This window comes from Rhipicephalus microplus, unplaced genomic scaffold (genome assembly GCF_043290135.1).
Source record: "Rhipicephalus microplus isolate Deutch F79 unplaced genomic scaffold, USDA_Rmic scaffold_18, whole genome shotgun sequence".
In the NCBI taxonomy this organism is placed as follows: Eukaryota; Metazoa; Arthropoda; class Arachnida; order Ixodida; family Ixodidae; genus Rhipicephalus; species Rhipicephalus microplus.
The window spans coordinates 2397108-2415036 of NW_027464591.1; the positions used below are offsets into that span (position 1 = coordinate 2397108).

Sequence of the window (17929 nt, forward strand, 5' to 3'; positions counted from 1 at the left end):
TGATAGCGCCATGAAGTTATTGTAATACGTCATCATAGTCAAGTTACTATGACTTCCAGTAGTCCAGATTTACACCACTGGGTTTTCCACGGAATATTTAAATGTCTACATTCTTTCCATGATAATGATTGCATGGATTCCGCACGGAGTGAAGAGCGAAAATAAACGTTTTTTTTTTCTTCTTTTTTGAAGCCCCTTTATCCTCTTCTTGTTGCGATGAAAATTTAGAAACGAAGTTTGTACAACTCTATTAGCTCTTCAGTATTCTGCTGTAAGGATGGTAGGCGAGCGTTACAGTTGTTTCGAATAAGAAATATATAAAAAACAACTCATGACGCAATGCGATAAATTGTTCACCAATCGACAACGGGGTGAAACCATTATAAAAGGTATGTCTCGAGGAAGTGCTTTTCCGACTGTTTCTATAATTATTGAAATGCTTACTTGTACAAGTGCCAAGCATACTGTTGAAACGGGGGTTTGACTGGATCCCACGGCTGCTATCCCTTGTTTAGATGTCGGGACTTTGCCGTTATCGGCACCGAGGACTCAGGATGTAGACACCGAGCATGAAGATACTGATTAAGAAAACTTTACGGAGGTTTATTTTACATTATTTGCAAGCGAGAATGTATCTCCACAAGATGAATATCTAGACAAAGATGTCCTACATCGTGACGATCTCGTCGAAGGCTGTTCAGTTCTGTTCTGTTCTAACTGTTTTACTGTGGAGAGGTTGAGGTCCACATTGCCTCGGCCAATCCATATCACGAAGGCTCTGGCAGGAGCCATCTGCACCTTGTTATCAAGAGTATTTTTTCGTTCACCCTTAGATGGGGGAATGATTTTAAACTTCTCTGTCCAACCACCGACACACATCAGAGACATCACTTTAGGCAATTTTTTCCGAAAGGCGATTGTTTCCGAAGGCAGTCTGGCTCATGACGTCGTCCATTGGTCAAGGCTTGTGTGCATCCGCCTGAGGAAAAAAAAATTGCCGTAATCCGTATCCGACTGCAGCCTCGTACGTCTTCACCTTCACACATCCCGCCTTCACTTCGTGGCCCAATGCTTCACTGTAGATGAGGGCAATCAACGAGATTATCATTAGGATCATCATCACCGTCCCCGGAGGTGTTCCGCGTGCGATTAAGAACGAACTAAGAAGAAGAAGAAGCGATTCCTCCCGGCTCGGTTGTATGCGGCGGTCTCGTCTCCTGCTGAGTCATGGGGCTGGACAAGCTGGAGGCGCTGTTTATCTCCGTGTACTTCTTCGTCATTCTCGCCGTCGGCGTGTGGGCGGGACGCAGACTGCACATCGATGTGCACCGGATGTTCTCGCTTCCCGTTCAGGCGGACGGCGCACATCCAGCAAACGATGGCGAGTACTTCCTGCTGCGATACTTCGTCTACAACCGGCTCATGCCCATGCTACTGGGAGTATCCTCTATGACCGGTAAGTATTAGTGTGAAAATGTTTATTGGTGGTTGAGCGATGATACCCTGGTCAGTGGCGATTGTGGTGACGATGCAGCGTGAGCACAGTCCAGTGAGACAGCAGGGATCAGAAGCACGAGCCGAGCAAGCCGAGCGTTGATTGATTACTCAATTGCTCAATTGATTGATTGATATATTGATTGATTGATTGATTGATTGATTGATTGATTTATTGATTGATTGATTGATTGATTGATTGATTGATTGATTGATTGATTGATTGATTGATTGATTGATATGGTGAGTTTAACGTCCCAAAACCATTATATGATTACGAAAAACACCACAGTAGAGGACTCCGGAAATTCTGACCACCGGGGATTTTTTTTAACGTGCACCTATATTTGCGAACATGGGCCAACAGCATTTTCGCCTCCATCAAAAATTCAGCCGCCGCAGCCACACACCGAGTGTTGGTGATGCTGCTGCATAGATGGAGGTGCATAGTCAACAATATAATAATAAATCCCGTCCACTAAATTAGGGAGGACCTTCGCATTCGATTTTGTAACTCCAAAATAAACACCACGATGTTGTAGAAATGGAACCCGTATTAAGGTATCAGTTGAACAAGCGCATTGATTGCCACAAGGGAGTGCTAAGGCATTCGTCCTGTCGGAAGTCTCTGTTAAATTGGCACTAAATAGCTACACAATTTTTGCGCATTAGTAAAGTACAGTTTCACAATCTCGAATACACCACTATTAGCGCGACACGACGCTTAGTGAGTGAAGAAACGCGCCAAAAGGTAAATGCAGGGGGTGACACCATTTAGAGATTCCCGCTCCAAACCCCATGATCTTGATAACTTATAAAAATGAAATAATTTGACCAATGTGGGCGCCATAGACCTAGCGTACGTTTCATGAAATTCCGTTCAGCCGATTTTGTGAAAATACAAATTATACATTCTGAAACTTTTAACGTCACGCGTGCATGTTTTGATGACAAATTTAACAGTAAAAATCCTACCTTAATTTTCTCCACTAGTAATGAACTTACTGTAGTGATGCATATCGCTAGAGTTCTCATTGTTTCTCAATAGTTACCCTTTAAATTTTTTTACCTAAAGCTTGAGGCAGTATTCTTGCTGGTTATAAACGTGTCTTATGCGGGCAAGCTTTGCATCAGAGTTTGTCGCAAGGATGATAACCGCAGTATGCAGATTGAATCGCTACTAACTGCCATATTCTAGAATGTCCCTTCACTCAACGCTTCCCCTTGACTTGAAGAAGTCGATTCGAGTGCCATCTCATGGCAGGCCAAGTCACTGCATATCGGGAATAATCTGCAGCGATTCTTGAAAAGCGCAGTGTTAGTTTAAGTCGAGCAGCGGCGCAGTGCTCAACTCAGTCAAGTGAAAGATGAAAATCGAGTCGAGGAGCGTTTGTGAAAACGGGAGTAAGGCTAAAAGCTCGGACGCTCCTTCAGACATGTGAATTGACCGGCGGTGCCGGCGGCTACACGAACGATGCTAAAAAAATCATCTGATGACGTCATTATAAGATTACCATCAGTGTGTTTTACTTACCCTTAGTTGTTATTTATTCATGTCACATAAACGACACTGCCATCTCCCCCATTCACCACTCTTAGCGTTCAACCCCGCTTGCGTCTGCAACGTGTACAATCCGCCAACTTCAGGCAGCCCAGTAAACCATATTTTATAGCTGGCGGCCCCAGTGTCATCTCAAAGTCATCAAAGACTGTATTCTAAGGCCAGGCACGGCCTGACCACAATTCCTCTATGAATTTGTTTTCGCTTGAATAAAGTTGCTTTTCTGTCTGTCAACTCGTCTGTAACTGTACTATAGGTTGTGATCGTGCGCTACACTACATTCTGGTGCTTTGAAGTTTTCCTTGTTTTGCTGTCGAAACACAGCGACATGGGTTGGCGGTGGATTCCTCATCGGCGCGGCAGAAGCAGTCTACAAGTACGGCATTATCCGATGCCAAGCTCCTTTCGGCTACGCTCTAAGCCTTGTTCTCGGTGAGTACGGCATGACAGTGTCTGATGGGGCCTCGCACCCTTGTTTAGTGGGCGAAACGATTAATTAGGTCTGGCATTGAGCGGGCACTGACAAACATCTGTCATCCGCGTTAGGTATATGCATCAAAATTTTCAAGTTATGCGAGCAAACATTCACGCTTATTCCAGCTCATTTTGAAGAACAACGGGAGCAGGGTTAACCCTGTCACACGTATACCATATATCGTACTCTGCGCCGAGTTTCATACATCACTCTTGAGACTTAAAAACGAGTAAGTATAGACTAAAGTAACATTTGTTATGCATTTTCGCATGTTTTTATATGTGAAAGCCCCGAAAACACATTACCGTACTTATGCGATGGCACTCAAATTGCAATCGATTCTTGGATTTCGTACTTATGGGCCTTACGCAAGCGCAGATCGCTGCTCAGAACTTTGAATACGAACCGCAATATAAATTCTCTGTCTAAAACGCTCCTGCTCCAATTGCGGTGTTATGATTATATACATTGTGACATAGTACTACTTAGTCAACTGTCCAGCCTTCAAACCTATATATCTCTATAAGACAGATGTGCTATCAGTGTTACATCAGAGCGTAGAAGCTTCCGTAAGGGTACTTGGTGCAAATTAGTTTTTAAATATTCGATAAATCAATCGATTTTGTTATTTTGGCATTGATTGATATGTGAGGCTTAACGTCCCAAAACCACCATATCATTATGAGAGGCGCCATAGTGGAGGGCTCCCGGAATTTAGGCCGCCTGGGTTTTTTCAACGTGCATTCAAATCTGAGCACACGGGCCTACAGCATTTTCGCCTCAGGTGTTCAACGAACCCCGGTGGTCGAAATTCCGGAGCCCTCCACTACGGCGTTTCTCGCAACCATATGCTGGGTTTTGGACGTTAAACCCCACATATCAATGAATCCATCAAAAATGCAGCCGCAGCAGCCGGGATTCAATCCTGCAACCTGCGGGTCAGCATCCGAGTACCTTAGCCACTAGACCACTGCGGTGGTGTTATTTTGGCAGTAAAATATGTTACAGAGCGTAAAGCATACAGACGACGGTTCCAAAGTACTAGACTGCAACGGGACTCTCAGAGATGATTACTCGTAAAATAAAGCAATAGCAGCTCTTTGAACCATAAGAACAAAACAAACAATACACAAAGCAGAATGAAAAAAGGCATAATACCAAAAAACTAATTTTAGATAACATGTAAAGCAACACATATTTCGCACCAATAAAGAAAAGGACAGAAAAATCATTTAAAAATGTTTCAATGAGCATTGTGCCCAACAGGTTGCAGTCATTGTGAGATGTCTCTATACGGAATATGAACTTCAGTTTCAATTTCGGCTTCATATTTTTTTCTTTAGTGGTAGGACGTTCTACTCACGTTGCAAAAAATAAGCGTTGATCTAATCTGACTTCGGTTTCATTCAACTTAGTACTGAGCCGGGTGATCCTTCATTTCATAGATTCTCGTTGTTTTTGCGAACTTATGACTTGTCTGGACTTGCAGAAGTGAACGGCATTGTGTGCATTTCATTAAAAGTAGAAATTTTTGTTTTTACTGAGTCGGACTCCAAGCAACCTTAGTTTCACTTTCGTTTCGAATAAAAAAAGCACTCAGATTTCTATTCACTGTTCCACCCTACAAGCACGAAATGTTGATGCAGTGTTCCAAATGTTGTTGAATGTCACGCAACATTGTTGCGTTAATGTTACCTGGTGTTTCTCAACATTCAACAACGTTCTACACTGTTGCGCCAGCAGTGTTGCGGTATTGTAGCAGTTTTGTTAAAAGAACGTCGCACAATGTTGAGCGATGTTAACCCTTGATCGGCTACATGGCTTCAACATAGTCTTTCTAACTACGCCTATTCCCTGCAAAACTGCTGGTCTCACCTACGTGACATACGCAAATTTAAAGATTACTCAGTAGCTAGCCCATATTAAATATACCATTGTTGCAATGCTGGCCGTACTGAGAGTGCGGTCGTACAATTGCAACGCACATTTTTGTTTTTCGAAATAAGTTTCTTTAGTACCGCGTGTCTGAAACGCCCGGCCAAGGATTCGAAACTGCGACTTTTGCTTCAAAGTGCATCGCGTTAAATGGCTATGCCACGAAGTATATGACTTCCAGCTTATCAATTGGTGATCTCTTTATATATACTATATACCGCGGACGTTACGCAGAGCTTGAAGAGGCTCCTACATTTCCTTTATTGCCCGTGAGAGGGCGCCAGGAGCGCATTTTAAAAGATGCCGCCTTGCTCACTTTCTCCCGCAGTTGGCATGCACACATGCCTTCTACCTGTATCATCTGCACTTAGCCCAGCAGGGCGTAGTCACTGGACGTGGTGAGGGATGCGAAGGTGATTTTGCTCGCTGCAGCGAGTAATTTGCTAAAGGAGTCACCCGCTAGCTAGAAGAGCCAATGTACGGTCATTTGAAAGTACGTGCATAGTCGACACCTCCAGCGTGGTACTCAAACACAAATAACTAACAGCTGTGATAGCTTAGCTAGCGTTCGTCCTGGGTATACACGTGTTTTGTTATCGTGCGTGCTTCTTTGTGTTTGAGCTGAGCCCTGTAAGTGTGAGCTGTGACATTTTTTAGTTCTCGCTTGTCTTGTGCGTATTCTTTTCAAGCGTACTTTGTGATTGTGCAGCGCAATGGGAGTTTCTATCTGTTTTCTATTCTTGTCACATTGCAACTTGTTGCTATCGCATTCATTTTTCGCCCTTGCGGCGATACTGGCTTTATCGCTTTCAATCTCGTTTTGTCCGGAAAATGTTTCTACGCCTCGTGTGCATGTGTGTTCCCAGGTGGCAGCCTGTTCGCATCCAAGATTCGCTCCACGAACGCGCTGACCATGATGGACCCGTTCCAGCGCCGATACGGCCACCTGGTTTGCTTCTTGCTCATGCTGCCGGCGATTTGCGCCGAGATCGCCTGGTCGGCAGCCGTCCTGGCAGCACTTGGTCAGTAGCATTGGGTGGTGCAGTCGTGATCATTGTGATGTATTTGTATACGCCACTACTTGTTTCGCACCGGATGCCAATAGATTTGCCTAAAGAACAGCCTAAAGCAGTGCATCGCTATAAAACTATGCGCGTTTTCAGTAAACTCGTAGTTTCGGTACACCGTAACTGCGTCATTCTCTACCTAACTTAACCCTTAGGGGGCTCAAAAAGACTATGAAATTAAGGCTTTGACGGATTCCCGTCCGGCTGGGATGAATTATTGTATAAAAAGACAAAAGCGCCGACTACAACACAATAAAAAATGTAGCATGACGTTTCAGCACCCAGAATACACACGAGCCTTATTCACAATCATTTGTAAAAGATTGTTAACAAGCCTGCCATTCTGGGTGATGGAATGGGATATTATATTTTTTATTCTGTTGTAGCCGGCACACTTTCGTCATTTTATTCTATAGGCGTACAAAGGCCACATAAGAGAACTAGGAATAACATACCTCATCTACCGTCATTTGACGGTAAGAGAGTGCACTTACACAAGCACAAGAATGTCACAATACCTTAGCTTGTTATGCCTCCGCTTGTCCATAAATCTGTCGCTGTGATACCACAAATGAGTGACATCAGCAAGGAACCTAATTAAATATCGTCTGCCCACCACGATCAAACTACGTCAAATCTTCACAGTATGGGGCTGGCTAATGATTCTTCAAAACTGTGGTCGCAGAAACAGGATGGCCTCTCTGATTCTACCGTATAAAATCACTGACAGAAATGCTTCAACGGAACCTCAGGTCCTCGTACCTTTAGAGGAGGGAATCTGGCAAAAAAGAAAATGAGTATTTGCTCGGCTTCAAACGTTTTTCTGTTGCCGATAGCCCTTGAGGATTAGGCTATAGCGGGCGTCCGTCAATACTGAATTAAACTACCCCTCCTTCACCCCTCCATTTCTCTACAGTTAGGACACAATTACTGGCTACAGCCTCTAACCCAATGGATTGGGTGCTGCGAAGAAAACTTCAATAAAATGCTGTCTGTCCTTTCTGTATACTGCTTCAATGACCGATTACAGTATAGAAATTCATTCTGGCTATCAAAAAAAGCTTGTGTTCAAGATAACATGCCTTCCCTTCTAAACAAATTGTGAAGAAAGAACACTTCTTACTTTTTCTTGTGAGTCACGGCTTGCCACATTTATAGCCGATAGCTCTCTTGAAAGATGAACGTTGACTATCTTTTCAGCGTGAAATGCTTTTAGCTTTCGCTTTCCAGTGACCTCCAAGCGACGAGGTATAAATCGGAGCCATCCTACGAATGCATCCGGGCAATGAGTGGGAAGTTAAGGAAAGGTATTCTTTGGCCCCAAAGCCATTGCACAGGACCACTTTATTTACTCTGGTAGCAGAGTGAAAAAGATTCAAAAATATCACTTTTGATTTTTTCTTAATGTTTGTTCAGAATGTAACCGAAGCAGTAATTACTAGACTGCTTAAGTTTCATGACGCTCATTATTAGAGCTACAAATAGGCGCCATCAGAATGACCACCACAAGTCGTGAATAAAGTCAGGTAATTTCTCCACAATCGTAATAGTAATTAGACCAAGGAATGTATAGGCACGGCCGTTGGATAAAAAAGAAGGTTCTGTTTATCCAGCGGCCTTGGTCTAGGGGTCGTTAATTGTACTTTATTACGCTCGTGGCCTTCTTCGGCAGCTAGATGGCGTGTAAACTTCTCAGGGTACTTCAGAAATTCTCTCATCGCTCGGCTGCATGAACACTTCAGAAGCCAAGGCAGCAGCACGGCAGGATCACTACGCAGCAGCAGCTAGCGTTCACCGCCCAGACCCTGCAATAACATTCGGGGAGGCCGAAGTAAAGAGGGCTCTTCCTCGAGCAAAGCAGGACGTTGGGGCCAGCGAAGCCCTGCAAAAGGGCTACCAGGTACAACAGTCCTGCATACCAGTCAAACCTCGCACGGTCCCGCTCACCCTCGACCACAAGGCGGGTGTTTCCCGCAGACGCAGGTAGTCACCCCTCGTGCAAGCCAGTGCCATAACGGTACACGAGTCTCAAGGGGAACGTACTCTTCGGTAGTATACGAGTACATGCAGCAATGCGCACCAGCAGATACTCGAGTACGCGGCACTCAGTCGATGTACCAAAATAGACCACTTGTACCTATCCAACACCAATGGTAACCGCTGCTTCTACCACAAGACCTCCAGCGAACACAAAGACATGCTCGGCGAGTTTCCAGCCGCACAGGTTGTCTACCCTAACGAAACGGTACCATCATGCTCTGCGATAAGACGTCGACCGCTCGCCCAAGTTCAGCCTTGCTCTTCTCAACGTGCGGTCCCTCAACGCACAGGTCGATGACATCGAACATGATCCCGCCCTGACCGCAGCCCACGTACTCTGCCTCACGGAGACGTAAAACGCTAGAAACATGCACGTCGATGCATTCGTTCCAGCCGTCAGCACCAAAAAAGGTGAAGCATCCTGTGGGTGGTGTACTTTGTAAAATATCTCTTGTGTACATATAATATATATTGTTCGTGTGTCATAAACCAATCATCCTTAAAGGGTAACGAAGGCCCGAGCTCTTCGAAGTATACCCTTCTACTTAGCAAAAGAACACCTCGTAGGTATATATAACGTATATAGTACATTTAAATTTATATATAAGGCGTCCGAATGCCAATTAAGGAACATTTTGTATGTAATGTATATATAACAACGTTGTCACGTCTATATATGATGATACGAGATGTTTACGGAGAATTTTCGGGTTACTAGATCATCTCCGAGTAAGCTCCTCTGGCATCGTTCACTTTGTGGGCATGGTGGTGATTTTGAGCATATTGTAGTAATTCCGATATAGACTCTAAGAAAGTAATGTGGATGGAAAGACAACTGGAAAACCAATGTGCCACAGGCAGAGACTAAACCTGCGACTTTCTCTAGCGGTTGTATTTAACTATATCAGAAAAACCTTACAATCAAATATATGTAGCTCTTGCTTGACAATACATCGTGGGCTGCACATGATCTGTTCCATGCTCTCATAAGCAACTTTCCTGTAAACATCAGTTATAAATTAAGCGTCTGTCATGTCAACTGCCTTCAGTTCTTGCCACCACTAATACTTTTACGATAACTTGCACTGCAGGTACATCGGTGCGTGTAATTGCGGAGGTGAACGCGTCGATGTCCATCATATTTTCGGCGATTCTCACTTTCATCTACACCGCCCTTGGGGGAATCTACTCAGTCGCCGCTACGGACATCCTGCATATTGCCGTCATGGTGGTTGGGCTGGTATGAGTGGTCGTATTTCTCATGCACACAAGTTCCACGAGAGCTCTGTAATTAAAAAAGAACTCTGAACATTTTGAACAAATATGTCGTGTGTGCACAACTGCAGCTGAGAAAACAGGGTAGAAGTTTCAGATAGTCTTTTTTTTTTCAACAACAGCGGCATCTCTCATAATCATATGACGGTTTTGGGACATTGAACCCCAAAAATTAATATTAGCATGTAAACATTTTGGTCTCTGAAATAGGCGCATTTCTTTAAACCAGTGTTTTGTTGAGTTGCACGATACCATGTTCGACCATTAGTGTTAGTTGGTAGACTTCGTAGAAGATTACATAATATTGCTGTCCCATATATCGCTTCAATTTTAAGCGAAACTTGGGGGTAAATTTTCATACTGGGACCACCATTTGAAATCCATGTGAAGACTAAATAAAATACTATTCTTGAAAAAATGAATCTCGCAAAAAAGGATAGTGTTTTTCTGCGGACATTTGGCAGATATCAGTCCTGGGAAGCAGAATCTCTGACAATTTTGTGATTATCTCCGGGTATCATTTTGTCACCTGCCTGCACAGGAGCACATTTTTCTACTAAGACTATGCTTCCCTTTACTATCGAAATTAACATCTTTTTTTAAATAATAGTAGTTTTTGGAATGGTTGCAATTTAGCGTCCAAAAACCACGCTATATCTGACGTCTTGCTGTTACGACCGCCTTGCTGCTCTTTGACGTGCGCCAGAATGTAAGCGCAAGGACCTCTAGAATATTGCCTGTATAAAAATGGGACCACCGTTGCCATGATTCAATCCCGTGACCGTCGTTTTACTGCAGTTCCTCACACTTTGTGCTTTACAAAATATCTATAATACGGAAACATAATGAAGTCCTTAAACGGAAAAAATTCGGCAGCTTGTGTTCTGCAGACAGTCTGCCAATATAATTTCATAAGCTGAAAACTGCGGGTCGTGGAAAAAAACACAACTTCTGTAATTTTTAAATATTATAATGACAGAAAGCTAAGCAGGAAAAAAATAGTCACAATTACGGTATACTGCCGAATCTGAGCGCACCTCTTTAGGTCAGAATGAATTGGCTGAGGCCTCTGCATTTGGTATGTAATTTCTCTATTTGGTACACAATTCTGTATACTGGTACATGAATGGCGTGACCGGAGGATGATTTCGGGCAGCGTATTTCACAACAACCGCCGCAGACGGAATAAGCACGACTGCCTCGCTAACCGGCAAACCGCGGAAGGTAGCGCATGTGCGCGTTTCAGGACAGCCGCCGCAGACAATCTTCCGCTCATGCGGCACTTTGTTTGCGTAGATGGTTCATTCTACGCCAAACTTCCCAGCTATTCTGGTGACTACCTTAAATGTATTCTAAAGACATCGTGATTTTTTTTGCGTTGGAAACAGCGAATCGCTAGAATATTTTGGAGATAAAAAAAATGTGGTCACGTCAGCGCTTTCCGAACTTTCCAAAATGTCATCTGGGAGTTTTTTCTGAAAATAATGTTTTTTACGTGTCCCGCTCCACCTTGCTATCCGCCTTTTGGTCTATATATTAAGATAAATGTGCTTGTGTAGGGTGCTTGAAGCTAAGTAATATTAGCGCATTTTTTTCTGCCGTATAAGTCTCCAGGAGTTCGGCCAAAATGCGTTACCTTTGCGTTTTTTTTTCTGGCGATACTGCATTTTGTATGAGTATTTAAGCAATGAATGCTTACTTCGCTGAAAGCATACTTTGTGGAGAAAATATTTTTAGACCCCTCAAGTAACTACACCATAAGCAAGCTCGCCTTCAAACACCCTACACAAGCACCTTTTCTTAATATAATAGAAACAAAAAAGAATTACTTATAAATTTATATTTTTTGAAAGCTATACCCAGTCGACACTCTAGGAAGTTCAGAAAGCACCCCCGTGACCAAAGATTTTTTTCTCTCTGAAATATTCTAGCAACTCACTGTGTCCAATGCAAAAAAATTAGCACGATTTTTTTTGTCGAGTACATCTGAGATGGTCGCCAGAATGGCTGGCACGTTTGGTGCGTAACGACCCATATGTTAGCGCTAGACACCTTCACCGCATACCTTATTGACGTCATGTGCTACCTTCGGACGAGGCGCACTACTCTGGCGCCACGGGTCGCTGCCGCGCTACCTGTCATCTCGCCACCATCATTCCCTCTTCCCTGCGTTCTCCCTTGCTAACGCCGTCTTTCATAAAGCTCCTGCATTCAGGGGCTTAACCCCCGTATTCAGAAGCGCTCCAAGACTCGACTTTCACCCTTCACTTGACAGAGTTGAGCACTGCGCCGCTGCTCGGCTGAAAATTATGCTGCGTTACTCAAGAATCGGAGCACGTTATCGCTGATATGCAGTGACTTGCCGTGTCTAGAGACGGCGCTCTCGTCGGCTTGCTCGGGTGAAGGTGAAGCGTTGAGGGAAGGGACGTTCTAAAATACGGGGGTCAGTCTTTCATCCTCCGCTGCGCTCTGGCGGTTACGAATATATGTCAACGTCGCACCAACGGGCGCCTGAAAGGTGCGCGCGCTCTCAAACGACAGTTTGAGGCGCGCTTTTTGCCGTGATATTGAAAATACGAAATTTCAACTGAACTCGCACTCGAGTAGTACTAGCACAAAATCCAGATACTGACTGAGTTGTGTTGCAACAGGCTATAGGAAAGCGTATGTCATGACAAGAGGCATAAAATCATGACAAGCTGCTTGTCACTTTTGTTGTGGTATAAGGCCCGGTCCTGCATATCAGCACACCGCCGTAATCGAAAATGTTACGAAAGCTGAATGAAACAGTATGTTGATCACTTGATCACATATGTATTTGCGCGTGCAAGTTGAGGCTTGCACAGTTTTTGCATTATGTGCATAAATTCATTACATTGTATTAGTTAAAATTGAGCTCTTAGTATCTTACGCTTTTTATGCGCTAATTAAAACTAGCAAGAAAATGTATGACACGCGATTTTCTCTTCTTGCTTGGTTTTTTTTTTGTGCCCTCAGATTTGCATCACCTGTGCAATTCAACTTCTTGCAGTGGTTGTGCGTTTCATATTGCGTGACAAACAAGGCTATCGACACCATTCCTTGGCCCGAGGGCAACTGGATCGGCACATTGAGCATCGAATATGGGAACTCGATCATCGATGAATTTGCCACCACTGCGCTGGGAGGCATACCCTGGCAGGTAAATACGCAATGAACATTTTATTCCCAAATGAGCTCTAAAGTGGGTGTTTTCGATTTGTTATAATCAAACTTGCCACTTTTGATTGAATTGTGGGGTTTAACGTCCCAAAACTACCATATGATTATCAGAGACGCCGTAGTGGAGGTTGCCGAAAATTTAGACCACCTGAAGTTCTTTAAAATGCAACCGCCGCAGCCGGAATTCGATCCCGAGACCTGCGGGTCAGCAGCCGAGTATCTTAGCCACTAGACCACCGCGGCGGGGCAACTTGCCACTTTTTAGCATTCGTTTGGCTAAGAACTTGAGAACACCCCATAACAAGGTATTGTAGTCACTATATGCTTGCAATCTTGCAAATCCTCGTTGAACTTATTCGCCCCCTATCATTCTTCACGCTAGTTTCTAAACTATGGAATTGCTTCTATTCTTCAAGATGTGCATACGAAAACATAAACAGGTTAATATGAGAGAGTTTTTTATTAGTGGCGTCAAAAGTTTGGAACCTCAAATAACTTTGCGGGTGTTAGCACTATAGGGCACGCAGAGCGTAGACTTTTCGAAAAGGGTGTTGCGATGGCACTCTGCCCAAAGACATCTTTTGCATAAACAAATAGTGCGTTCTTGCCTAGCTGAAGCATTTCCCCGCGGCTTCCATACGTATAAAAAGAAAATCGCGACCAACGGCGTCTAGTGAACCAGTACTCATTACACGCGTTAGTTGAGAAAAAGTGGCAGCTGCAGTCCTTATATCTTGCTAGCTTGCAAGCACCTGTTACATTTCGAGCCCGATTCAGTGCACTCCAAGCGCCATTACATGAGTGGTTGCAGCCATGTTTATTGGACGCAAAGGTTTTGAGGCTGGCTCTGGGTTTTTTGCTAAAGTGCAAACGAAATAAAACATGATCGATTTGTCGTAGGAATCAGTAAGTACGAATGTGGAACGTGTCTTCGCAGAGGTAGTTGAGCGTTTATTGTGCATTCCTATGCGAGTTTTAAGGAATGAATGTTACAGCAACAAGTTGTAATGTCACGCGAACAACGGCAAGCCACTCGGAACTTGCAGCAGGTTTCTCAAGCAGCAAGGATGCACGAAAAGAACATACACAGGATGAGCGCGAACCAACAACTGTCACAGCTCGACACTTAAAACGCTTTGCTTAAACGCAGATGGACGTGCGGACCTAACGCGCATATATACACAGGATGAGTGCGAACAACTTCCACAATTGTTACTTTGTGAGCAGCGTGCTATTTTCGCAAGCACTGCCGCTGCAGCTAGCAAACTGGTCTTGGCGCTTTCTCTAACTTGAACGCACACTTGCGGTGAAAGTCCAAGACATACATCACGAGACGAGCGCGGGCGCACGAACTTCAGTAAAAAGAGCACAAAATATCTGTTTCCGTTAAAGAGCAGAAAATTTGGAAGAAATTTATGTATGGTTCATGTGAATATTCTTTTTAGACACTGAGAAAACGGCACCTCGAAATGACCAACAATTATTGGGGCGTATAGGGTCTACCCAGTACCCTGCAACACTTTTTGAGCATAGCCATAAACAACTGTGCATCGCCAGTTTAGGCTCCCGAAAACACATGAGTGAAATGTCATAGCGCACCACGCGCCCTAAAATTCACAATAAATTATTAATATTGCTAAATATCGCTTTCTCTTCTCTCGACAAATGACGATAGAAGCTCACAATTTACTCGTCACAGTCATTGTATTAGTCATCGGCTGATTCGAGTGCACTCGGTCTTACAGGGGCTGATGCGGGAAACCGCAACTTTACACGCGTCCGCACAAAAGAGCCTTGGGTTAGAAAGAAAAAATTTAAAGTGGTCAAAGTCACGAGGTGCACGTGACGTATATTCTTTCCCCGTGTCATTCCTCCCTGCTTCCAGCGCTGTCGTCGTGAGGAGAAAAGAGAGAATGCAATTGCAGCGTGCGACAAATCTTTGTACCTCCACTTCTACTGGACGGATTCTAAAAAAACTTTTGCGGTGCTGAAGTCAGGAGGTGATAAGCTCCTTTAGCAAATCCATTCTATAACGACTTGAAAAAGTGTTACATGGCCTTTTTAAGGCACGCGCGCAAATACACGCGTGGGGTGATGATTTTTGAAGCATGCCCGTTGAACCCTTCGCACCATCTCGCCAGTGATAACAAGAGTACGCTGAAATCACCGATCTCTGAGTACTTTCAGGGGTAAATGGTGTATATAAATAGCGCGCTGTTCGCAACCTGAAGAACGTGCACTCTGTGGATGAGTTGGTTTGCGCCACGCGCTTTAGAGCGTGAGGCCGTACGTTAGATCCGCGGCTAGAACACTTCTAGTTTTTTTATCATATCCAAAAATATATTTCACATCATCATATTTGTGACCGGAATACGTCATTGCAGCCATGATGGACCTCGGTATGAAACGAAAATGACGTCACTGTTGCGAAACGGGTCGGTGCCGCTTCTGCGCCTGCGCGTCGCGGCGATGCCTCCAAACACGGGTGCCGGCGATAAGAACACTCTCGCCCGAAATAAGCAAGGAAACTGTATGTGTGCCCCGATTGTGGGGCAGTCGTTGTAGAACCTTCAGTGCGGAAACATTAAAGCTATGTCATCCCACATCACCAATGAAATACCAAATGCGGTTTTGGTCTCGCGCATACACAATGACTCGGCGTTATTTCTTTGGGGGCTCTACTCTAAAACTACATATTAGCAGTGCAGAACATTTCCTCAGCTGCTTTTTACCATTTCGACCAAATGATCGGGTTCCTTCACACCTGCAGGGCCGGGTGGCCACAACAATGCGGCACACGCGCACGGACGCAAACAAAGTTGGCGCCTTCAAGTATGACTTGCTGATTGCCTACAAAAAACCGTAAGACAAAGACTCACGTCCCGTGCGACCTACATATACCCGTACGCCATAGGTGCATCAATCATACCGCAGAGTGTTCCTTAGCAGAATGTTCATAAGGTAGAATGTGTAGGGTGCGCCAAAAGTTACCAAGCCCCACTGCTGCAGGAATGCATAGCACAGTGACCAAAAAACTTTTGACTAACTCTGCACCTTTAGGAATGTATGTAAAAAGCGTATTAAGAGGCACGTTTTTAGGACGCTTAAATAGCGTCACTGAGACGCTACTTAAAGAGACGTGGGTGCAAAGTTTCAGTTATGGAAACATGTTATCAAAAACAAAATGCGTCACTCTGACGAAAACCTACAAATAGTTCCGTAGTTTTGCTGTAACTTTCTTAGAAGGTAAACTCAACGCCTTCCAGCACTGTTTAGGAACATGCTCATATGTAAGCTGCCTGTCACATTTCTCAGTCGGTATGCTCAAAAATGTAAAGCAATCACTCTCTGATCCACAGCGATGGTTAAACAGATTTTTAGAATATAGTCACGAATGCTTACTCCAGTGAGATCATTTACACCTGAAGCTGTACTTTCTTGCGGTCGGTCAACATTACGCCATGCATTTATGAACCAGTCATCAAATGGAAAACTATGCTTTCATTTCTTTGTTCACCAATCCAAGGTGTTCTTCAAGTTCATGCTGGCGTGCCGGAGCAATTTCGAGGCGCAAATGCTGTGCTTTCTGTCCGCCCTTGGCTGCCTCTTCTTAGCCTGCCCCTCCATGATCATCGGTGCGGTGGCCAAGACTACAAGTACGCACTCGTTCAGAGACATTTTTGTGGCGACGTTGGGTCAACCTAGCCTATCCACATAATGAGCCAACCATCAATTATCCCATAGCCGCGTGTAAAAGACACTTTTTTTTGTGCTGTCTGATGTAGGTAAATCTAGTAAGATCTTGGTCTTATATTTTTTTCATGAAGACTCATACAAGTTAGCCGCGGTGCAACTTTTGGTGAAATTCAATCGTATAGTTATGTTTTCTCATGCATGCGCGCATGTCCCTCTATGAACGTCTCTTGTGAGGTAACTAATAGATGATCAAGGATAGGGCCAGTTGTTTAGTTTAACAAAGAACCATGGCTTAACTTATAGCGTGCTACTGGGACACAAAATCAATGTAGAGAGACCGACATGGAACAATACAATCGTGAACTAACAACTGTTTATTCTTTATAATTATAAATTATTCTGTATAAACGAACAATTGTTAGTTCACGATTGTGTTATTCATTGTTGTTCTCTATGATTTACCTTCGTTTCCCTGTAGCACACTAAAAGTTTACACGAGGCAACTGAAGGAGCTATGAGATGCGCAGTCAACAGAAGCATGCATGGAGTAGCGACTTGTGTAATGGTAGCTTAGTACCTGTCAGTAAGTTTGAATTTCGAAGTTTAGTCAGTGTTTAAAACATATACAAAATATAAACATATTATTACAGAAAGAGGTCTTATAGTGTAAACACTGTAGGGGGACCTTATTATAATGATAAAACAACGAAATACTACTAAAACGGATGCAGCGTAACGTTAATAGTAAAGAGTATGAAAATCTAAACAATGACGATTCCAAAAGTTATGCAATTTAAAGCACAAAAATATCGGGAGAAGGAACCGTACTATAATAAAAGCAGATACTAATCACAATGACGTAATTATAGATGTGTTTGAAGAACACTTAACAAAGGATGCTATTCGTTAAAGATTACTTCTATAAGCTGATGTTTGAATGACAAAACAGAAAATGCATGCTTAATAATATTTAGCAAAGAATTCTAGAGTGTTATTTTTAATAAACGCTAACCATAAATGGTTCGTACCTTCGGAAGTAAAAAGTTGGTTGTTTGAGGAAAGATGGGTAATGTTCGGATTAGAAAGGTCTCAATTGAGAAGAATTTTAGAAGGCTGGAGTTCTTAAATACTTGTTAAGTGAATGTGTTGACAATAAATCTGTTTATGTTGTAATTATTTGTTATT

General features: G+C 43.6%; 1 protein-coding gene across 1 annotated transcript; it reads left to right on the forward strand.

Moving 5' to 3' along the window:
* Window positions 1-1227: 1227 nt before the first annotated feature.
* Window positions 1228-9818, forward strand: LOC142785161 (high-affinity choline transporter 1-like). The gene is made up of 4 exons (XM_075883616.1): window positions 1228-1456; window positions 3380-3487; window positions 6332-6487; window positions 9664-9818. The coding sequence occupies exons 1-4, from the start codon at window positions 1228-1230 to the stop codon at window positions 9816-9818; spliced, it is 648 nt and encodes a 215-aa protein (XP_075739731.1).
* The last annotated feature ends 8111 nt before the right edge of the window (window positions 9819-17929 follow it).